Source organism: Elephantulus edwardii, unplaced genomic scaffold, assembly GCF_000299155.1.
Source record: "Elephantulus edwardii isolate Elephantulus edwardi_28Jun2011 unplaced genomic scaffold, EleEdw1.0 scaffold00014, whole genome shotgun sequence".
Taxonomy (NCBI): domain Eukaryota; kingdom Metazoa; phylum Chordata; class Mammalia; order Macroscelidea; family Macroscelididae; genus Elephantulus; species Elephantulus edwardii.
In genome coordinates this window covers 29,422,878-29,432,398 of record NW_006399764.1, presented here as the reverse complement: position 1 = coordinate 29,432,398, position 9,521 = coordinate 29,422,878, and the positions used below count along the sequence as shown (strand labels likewise).

At 50.0% G+C, this 9,521-nt stretch overlaps 1 protein-coding gene across 2 annotated transcripts in view; it reads left to right on the top strand.

Moving 5' to 3' along the window:
* Nucleotides 1–9,521, top strand: part of SMARCA2 (SWI/SNF related, matrix associated, actin dependent regulator of chromatin, subfamily a, member 2) — a 191,004-nt gene that overhangs the window by 89,123 nt on the left and 92,360 nt on the right. For both annotated transcript variants that reach the window (XM_006881321.1, XM_006881320.1), the window contains exons 19-21: nucleotides 2,172–2,279; nucleotides 3,166–3,252; nucleotides 6,572–6,618. In XM_006881321.1, coding sequence (XP_006881383.1) covers nucleotides 2,172–2,279; nucleotides 3,166–3,252; nucleotides 6,572–6,618 — 242 coding nt within the window. The remainder of the gene's footprint in view (nucleotides 1–2,171; nucleotides 2,280–3,165; nucleotides 3,253–6,571; nucleotides 6,619–9,521) is intronic.

The window sequence follows — 9,521 nt, the reverse complement described above, 5'->3', positions numbered from 1 at the left end:
TGTGAGGTGGGTGGTCTGATCCACACTGTGAGGTGGGTGGTCTGATCCACACTGTGAGGTGGGTGGTCTGATCCACACTGTGAGGTGGGTGGTCTGATCCACACTGTGTGAGGTGGGTGGTCTGAACCACAGCCAACCCCTTATGAGAAGAAAGCTGTGGCTGGTGGTCTGCTTCCACAAAGAGATTCGAACCCTCAGAGCCTGGGGGTGGTTGTCTACCATCCAGGATTGCTTTAAGCCCATCAGGGTTCTTTGCTGGCAGAGATTGTAGGGAGTTGTGTTGTCAACCCTAAAGTCATAGCACAGGCCGATTAGAACCCACCGGTACCACCAAGAGAGGAAGACAGGGAAGACCCCCGAGCTCTGTCGGTGCCGGGAGAAAGCCCTTGTTTTATTCAGCATCTGCAGACCTGGTGTTCCCTGGAACCCTCCATGTGTCCAGCATTTCCTGGAGACCTCCTTGCATTCCCTGGAGCCCTCCAGCATTCCCGGGAGTCCGCCATGTGTCCAGCGTTCCCTGGGGACTTCCATGTGTCCCGCTTTCCCTGGAGACCTCCATGTGTCCAGCATTCCCTGGAGACCTCCATGTGTCCGGCATTCCCTGGTGTCTAAGAGCCTCACTGAGCAGAGATCACGGTCCAAAAAGACACACTAGAATCTTGGCTCTTATGCCTTGGTGATATGGAGCGCCCCTCCAGCCTACCCAATTCTATAAAATAAAATAAAATAAAATAAAATAAAAGGTATTATTATAGGCCACACCCTAGAGAACCCCCTTTGTATCCAGGCAGGGCTGTGGTGGGATTGGGTTCGGGAGCGTTACATCCCGCCCTAATCCTCGTGCACCTGTACGGTTTATCGGATCCTGGAGGCTTTCCACATCCTATCATTCCACGGTGTATTTTGCTGGGACACAGTTTGGTCTGTGCCAGGTCTTAAGTCTCTGAAGCAGGGGCCACTGCTGGCCACCCCAGAGCTCTCAGCAATCTCCTGTAGGACTCACGTTAGTGCTGGGGAGAGTAGGCGCAGCCTGTTGTTATTGTGATTGTCAGGTGCCATCGAGTGACTCATCGCGACCCTCTGAACAACAGAGGTGAGTCCTGTCCTGTGCCGTCCTCACCGTTTCCGGGACACTCGGGCCCATTGCGGCAGTCACAGTGTCGGTTCACCGATGGAGGGCTGCCTTCCTCTCTCTCGCCATCCCTCCACGATTCCAAGCTTGGCGTTCCTCTCCAAGGAACAGCCTCTTCCAGCCAGACTTCTGAAATCGCAGGCAGGCCTCAGAAAACCCTATGAACAGCAGAGCTTTGTAAAGCCATCTTAAAATAGATTCCCAGAGTGAATCACAGTGTATTGACCAGTCATTGGTTTTTCCTAAAAACCTTCCCATTTATTAAAAAGGAGGTTGAGAAGCAGAGGAGGCCCTGGGACCCTCGTGTGTTGAACATCTTTGAACTACTTGGAAACCAGATTTGGTCAAATAGGAACCAAGTCAAGAAACTTCTGAGAACATGGCCCTGGCCTCAGTCACCCGTCTTGTAGAGATAGTGGGACCCTTAATAGATGCCACTGAACTGACTGGCTCATGGTGACCCTACACCCAACAGAATGAAATGTTATTCAGTCTTGTCTCAGCCTCATGAAGACCGCCATGTTGAGTTGACCATGTGGCCACGGGGCCCGTCAGCTCATTGAGAGTCTCCCTCACCCTTTGTAGATGTCCATGCCCCCCAAACCTGACAGCCTCCCCTGGTGGCTGACCCTCTAAAGATGTGCGCAAGGCAAGCTGATGGAACTTTGTTCTCTTGACATCTGTCAGGTGGCCCTTTGCTGATTTTTGGAAGCAGGTCACCAAGCTTTGCTTCCTGGTTTGTCTTGGTCTGAAAGCCCTCCTGAGACCTGTCCTCCGTGTGTGACCCTCCTGGCATTTTAAACTCCAGGCGCATAACTTCAAAGTCACAGCAACACAGAGTCCCCCTGGTACAGGACAGGTGGACAGATGACTGGACAGATGGTGTCTCTAGTCTTCTCGATTCCAGGAATCCGAGGAAAGGCGGCCCCCTGCTCCCACCAGGGCTCGTCTTCCACGGGGGGAGAGCCAGCGGCGTGGCCAGCTTCCTAGCGTGGTCAGCTCCTTGTCCCGCTCTGACCTCCCTCTTCTCTCCTTGCAGGTGGAGTATGTGATCAAGTGTGACATGTCGGCGCTCCAGAAGATTCTGTATCGCCACATGCAGGCCAAAGGAATCCTCCTCACGGATGGGTCTGAGAAAGATAAGAAGGTACGTTAGGGCGGAGAGGAAACACGGGGTGCCGTGTCTGCCGTGCCTACGGTGCTGACTGTCCTGGAGACGAGAGAGGCAGCCCTGCTAATGGGGCTGGTAGACTGCGGTCCAGTGCGGGCCACTAAGTAAGCCAGGATTATAGTAAAGAGGCTCAGAGGTATTTCCTGTGGCTTTCCAGTGCGCCTAGAAGTTATATTGATGCTTTTCCATAGTCTGACGTGTGCGTGCTGAGCACATTGTAAACATTTTTAGCATGACCAGACGAAACAAACAGGCTCAGCCCAGGCTGCTGGTTAAAGGGGACTGATGGCCCTGCCCAGTTCCGGGCTGCCGTAAACCTTCGGTTTGTGGAAAAAATACAGATACTGTCCAGCACAGATATCCTGGAACCCGGTAGAAATGGGGTCTGCCAGTTGTATGGCTGTGGTTGCTGCCTGCAGAAACCTCTCACACCCTACACACAGACCAGGCGGAGAGGGCGGGGAGGAAGGGCGAGCTTCCACGTCACCCCAAGAGTTAGCGTTGCTCGTGTCACTTCTGAAGAAACTGTACCAAGAAGGTTTGAAAAGTCACTCTCATATCCTGGGCATCTGGGCTGATCTCTCTGTTCTCGGAAGCCTAGAAGCAGATAGCTGGGCCTCAGAGCCACAGATCTGCTGTCGTCCGCTGAGGGCTCAGCTTCCGTAGACAGCTGCACGCCAGGGGCACGGGTGTCTAACTGGAAAGCCCAGCCTGGTTTGCAGCTGCTGTGCCCACCAGGCCACACAGGCTCCTGGACGTACCTGTGACCCACTGCCCACCCATCGAGGCCCAGCCCTGAGAGACTGGCAGTGCCTGTTCACAGATGGACTTGCCCTGTGTTTTTCTCCCTGCCTGTTCTTAGGGGAAAGGAGGAGCCAAGACTCTCATGAACACCATTATGCAGCTCAGAAAAATCTGCAACCACCCTTATATGTTCCAGCACATTGAGGTGAGTCCCTGTGTTCTAATCCTGGCCCCTCGAATCCTGCCCAGCTGCTGTTGGGTCCGATGGCCTGGTCCGTAAAGGGTTCATCTGCTAAAGACCACATCTCTCTGGTGGTTCAAATCCATCAGAGACCCCTCAGGACAAAGACGGACAGCCACCTCCTGGCTGACGTCCAACCTTGGAAACCCAGTAGACAGTCAGCTATGAGCTCGTTCAGCCACCGCAGCAGAGAGAGCGTGTTCAACTTGACCTTGACTCCCGACAGCCCTCCACTGGGTTTACCAGGCTGGAGACCTTAGTGGGAGCACGGCCTCCCCTTTCTCCCGTGGGTTACGGCCACTCGCCTCTCAGCAGCCTGACATTTCACTGACTGAGTCACCAGCCCTCCTGCCATCAGGTCCGTTCTGACTCCCAGCCGCCTCATTGAGGTCTTAGGACTGTGGCTCTTGAGGGGATTTGCCCGTCTTTCTCCCTGAGAGCACCTGCTGGATTTGAACAGCCCACCTTTTGGTTAGCAGCTCACCAGGTGACCAGGATTCCTTTTAATACCACGAATGGTTATCAGAAGACACAAAGCGACATGGGACATGAACCCAGGGCATGGAGGCTGAGCCTGCCTGCCCGTGGCCCGAGAGGCAGAATGAAAAGACTAGACGCTTCTGTCTGTCTGCCTGTGGGTCGGTGGTATCAGCCCTGGAAACACTACAGTGTCAAGTCATGAGAAAGTGTCAGAAGGGGTGGCTGGTGCTGGGGGCTTGTGCTGTGAATTGCCTCGTTATGGGTGGTTGCTCTGAGATGGAAGGTAATGGCAGGTACAGCCGGCTTCCTCGGGAAGAGGCGGTGAAGAATTGAAATGACGTCTCTGTGCCTGTTGGAGAGGAGGAAGTTCAGGAAGCGTTGTTGTTTTTCTGGAGAAGATTCCAGCGGATGTCGACTAGCTGGACGGGGGCTTCCTCCTTCTGAGATGGTGTAAACCCAGGCCTTTATCCTCAAGCAGCAGCATCCTGAGAGCGGGGTGGGGACCTGCCCTGCTTGCTGCAGGTGAGCAGGGTGCACGCGAGGGTCCTGAGGTGACGGCCGCTCACCACAGCAGGCATGAGGACCACCCACGGCCTCACGCTCCACTGTGATGACGGCTCTCAGAGCCAGACCTGCTTCCCTTGCGCAATGTGCAGGTCTCTGTTTTCTACACCAATTTTTTTTTTCCACATAGAAGTTTCTAGAAAATTAAAACAATAATCATAGAGTTAAAAAAAGGAGCTGAAATTTTCCTTTCTTGCCCCTTTTTAGTATTGGTTTGTAGGAGAAAGATGGGCAGTCTCCTCCTGTGCCACTTACAGCCTCTGAAAACCCTCTGGAGGGTCAGCTATGACCCAATGGAACGTAACAACGACAACATTAATTGTTATTGCTTAGCACCCACGTTAGGTACCTGTGTGTTCGACACCCCTGCCGTGACTAGAGTAAACCTAAGGAGCTCTGTGGCTCAGGGAGTTGAGCATTTGGCTGCTGTATGAACCGTCATTGTTTTGAGCTCACCACAGGTGATCGTGGAAGAGAGATGGGCATCTGCTCCCTTAAAGATTTACAGTCATGCACACCCATGTTTATTGCAGCTTTGTTCACAATAGCAAGGAGTTGGAAACAACCTAAGTGCCCATCAACAAACGAATGGCTAGAGAAGCTGTGGTATATTCGCACAATGGAATACTATGCTGCATTAAAAAACAAGGAACTCATGCAATGTTATTCAAAATGGTTGACTCTGGAGAACATTATGCTGAGTGAAATATCCCAGTCACAAAAGGACAAATATTACATGATGCCACTGTTGTAGAATGGGACTGTCCTTGGGGTTGGGGAGAGACTGAGTAAGATGGGTTCAATAATGTGTACTGCACTGAAACAGAGGAGGGAGAGAACCGTTTAAAAGAGACATGTAACTGGGTATTTCTGTCATCACAGGAGACTAGAGCGAGGGCTGCATGGTGGAGGGGACCTGGGGGAGGGTTTGTAAAACAATGAAAGAATCTTTTCTTTTACTTTTCCATAATTTTTGGACTCATGTACTTATAACTTGTTAGTCAAATTTGTGCCTTCTAGGTTGCAACACCCCCATGATACATCTTCAAGGATATGAACATGTATGGCCAAGCACAATCAATAAGAGTGCATCTGAATTCCAAAATCAATCTCCATAATAGTCTATGTGTTTCCTACTGCCAAAGGGGCCCTTTAGAGTAGTGAGAGAAGATCTTCACCCTGAAACCCACAGCGTCCCTTTTCAGCAGGAAGTAGCTAAGAGAATACGCCGTCCCCTTTTCCTTATGACTCAGGGTGAAGTCTCTCTCAGGGAGGAGTGATAGGGAATGGCAAAGGATACACTGACAAAGAAGATTGATCAGAACTGGCTTTGACAAGCACTGTGGCATTTGGACAAGAACAAACTGGGAGGAGGGTAGAGAGAATAGTGCAACAATGAGTGGAAGCCCAAAATCTCTGTAAATGTTTATGAAAATTAATAAAATATAATTATAGAAAAAAAAAAGATTTACAGTCACAGGGAGTGCTGGTGGCCTGGTGGCAGGAAGCTGCACTGTAGTCCCAGAGGTATGCGGTTCAAATCCACCAGATGCTCTGCTGGAGAAGAAGGGACAGCCTCCTCCTATACCAATTAGATCCTATTTGATGGTACACACACACAAAAAAAATTAAAATAAAACAAAGTGGGTGTGTCAGAGGCAATGAGATTGGCACAGGACAGAGCAGAGTTTAGGGCTGTTGTACATAGGGTCGCTATGAGTCGCAAACGACTCGATGGCACGTAACAACAACCACAACAAAGTAAAATTAAATTAAAATTAAAAAAAATATATTTACAGCCACAGAAGCCATCTGGAGCAGTTCTGATCTGTCCTGCAGGGGCTCTGTGGGTGGGAATCAGTTCATGGCAGTGGGTCTGTCCCACCACGGAGGGTGAATAGCAAAATGCCCAGCACGGCTGTCACCTTCCTGTCCACCGGGGAGAGGACCTGGCAGAAAAGTCTAGGTCGTGAGTGAAGTGACAGCAGACCTGTCACTGTGGAGACCTGGTGTGTGCAGGGCCTGACACATTCACCTGCTAACCGGCTTCCCATGGAACGGAGTCCAAGTTCAAAGATGCAGTTCGTTCTGTAACAAGAGTTTACTTTATTGTGTAGCTAAAGTGTACTTGTCTGTTTATTGTTGCCTTGGACCATAATTGGATAAATCCAAAAGAAAAAGAAGAGTAATCATTGGGCTAATATTTTGTTCCTTTTTTTTTTTCTGCTCTCTTCCATAGGAATCTTTCGCCGAACACCTGGGCTATTCCAATGGCGTCATCAATGGGTAAACAGAAGTTTTTTTCCTTCTCAAAATTGGCGTTGTCGGCCCTGTGTAAATTTCTGCTCCAAGTTCACCCTGCCAGTTTGCTCAGCATTTCTCTCTGTGTGGGAGCCACATGCAGCGTAGAGGGCTGTGGGCCTTCGCTCTTCCTCTCCTGGTAGAAATCCTCACCAGCCGTGGGGAAGTGGCTGGTCAGAGGACACAGATCTCATTAATTTGGCCCTTGGTAACCCGGCGTTCTGCAGACGCTGTTGGAGCTTCCGAGGCCGTTTCTTATCACCGTAGTGTAGCTTGGGTTCTGAGAGACTAGACCTTACCATGTTTGGAATAGATCCTTCACGTGAAAGCGTGTGAGCAGGGAGGCCTCCCCTGTTTCCGACGTGTGCGGCTTCACCTTGGTCACTGTGCTCTGTCTCTGAAGGGCTTTGGTAAACAGTGGGTATCAGAGAAGACCAGGTCTTAAAACAGCAGACACGACCTATCCATTAACAGATTGTCTCTGAAATTTACCTCATACCTGGGCACCTTAATGATCAGATTATTAGCACAGTCTCTCCTGGGGCCCCAGGACAGAAGGTGTCACTGGAACAAGAAGCAGGAACTGGAACCCCTCTTGAACCCAAGCTTCCACGCACTCCCCTCCCGTCCTTCTTCTGGTGGTCCTCAGCACATCGTGAACAGAGGGGTTCTGCAGAATCTCCGGGTGGCTCAGTTACACACTCAGCTACAAGCTGAGAAGTTGGCAGTTTGAACCCACACAGAGGTGCCTCGGAAGACAGGCCTGGCGGTCTGCCTCTGAAGGATCACCGCTGTGAAGCCCTGTGGGACACCACTCTGCTCTGTTATCTGTATGGTCACCATGAGTCCATCAAAGGACTCAAGTAACCTCTTGGCACTTTGGGGCCAGAGACTCAAGAGATGGAGACTCTAATCCCCTCAGCTGACGTCCCATGGTCACCCCTGGACCCGTGAGCTGGACTCTGGCTGCAGAGAGGAAACGTGCCCACAGCAGGTATTGAAGGACCCTTTCCTGCCAGGCTACGTGGACATCCACTCAGCTGTGTCTCTGCGAGACATACAGATGCCAGGCCTTCAAGTCTGCTGTGACGTGGTGCACGTCATGTTACAGGTGGCCGGTGCTGGGTCTCCAGACACCAATAGCAAAACTGAACCACCAAACTCAATTCAATTCTATATGAAAACGAGACTTTAACACTTTAACACACCCATTTGTTGTTGTTGTGTACTATCAAGTTGGAATCGACCCATCGCTGACCCTCTGATGGGTTTTCAGAGGCAGTTAATCGCACACGAGGAGACTGCCCGTCCTTAATCCCACGGAGCAGCTCATGGCCTTGAACTGCTTGCCTCTGAGATTGCAGCACAGCTTCTTGCCAACAGGTTACCACAGCTCACTGTAGGTTAAAAAAAAGGCAGGGGTGGGGAGGGAGCCCTCATAACCTACAGGGTAAGACGTTGTACTGTTCAAATCCACCAATTGCTCCATGAGAGAAAGAGGGACAGTTTCCTTCCATGAAATTTAGAGGCTCTGAAAACCTGCTAGAGGGTCACCTATGATTGGTTACAACTCGGCAGCAGTGAAGAGAGGACAGAGAAAAGAACAGTGAATAGTGCAGCCCAAGCATCTTGGACAAGGTTGACCAAGGAAGAAGCGATGCCTGTGAGTTGTGGTGACATCCCGTGGGCCACCACAAGAACAAACAAGTCTACCTTCGAAGACCAGGGTGCTTTCTAGAGACAAGGAGGGTGAAACTCTGCCTCACATGTAGCAGGAGAGGCCAGCCCTTGAATAAGCCATCGTGCTCAGAAAGGTGGGGAACCAGAGGAAGACCCCCAACAAGATGGATTGACACCGTTACTGTAACGCGCTCAACAAGGCAGGAGAGGGAGAGGTTCAGATCTGCTGTTTGTTGCATTGTTATGAGTTAGCGTGAACTCAGTGGCACCTGACAGCAACGTTAATTTTTAAAAGGAAATAAAAACCCCTTTAGTGCACCCTCTACTTTTCTCCAGCAATGCAGCTGCCGTCCTGTAGGGAACATCAGTCATGCTTTCATGACATCTCCTTGGCCATCACTGAACTCAAAAGTCACGGCCCGTGACGTGAAACCAGAATAGACCTGGATTTATAAACTGTGGGTGAGCCAGAACAGTAACCAAAAGGGGAAAAACTTCACGGGTTGATGCCCTGCCGGAAACGGAATCTCCTTTTTAGAAAACAAGGGGGCGTATGTTGCACAGGAGCCAAATCGTGACCAACAGAGTCTGACACGGTGGTGCCCCGCTCAAAGATGGTGTTAAAGCCTTGATTGCTCTCCATGGTCCTGGTTATAATTTAGTCATGAAAGGACTAACTCTGCTGCTTCCAAGTCTCCCATTCCAGACTTTTCACCTGTATATTTTCCCCTTCCAGTTAGCATTCTGCTTCACCTAATTTTTTTAAAACTTGAGTCTGAGAAAAAGAGGAAATCTTAACAATGTAGATACAATTAATGTATGCTTATACAATGGAATATAATTAAATACATTCAGAAAACACACATACATAAACTCACAAAAAACCTTGAGTCTGGTCTATTACACTTAGAAAGAAATAATTGCTCAGTGAACTCAGTCAGCCTCATACAGACAAATACTGTATAGGACCATTGTTGTCAAGCATGAAAGAGGATCTGGGGGGATGGCTAAAATACAGGGTCACGCAATTTGATGGGTGGAGGGAGGGATGGTAAAGGAAAGGGGAGGGCTCAGTGAGAGAAAAAAATGTATATGAACTTTGTACGTAAACTAGTGTAAAATAAGAATTAAAAAGAGAGAGAGGGAGAGAATTGAACTAGTTCAGAGCTCTAGTTTGAACTTGTTCTGCTAATCTAGGACTTTCTCTC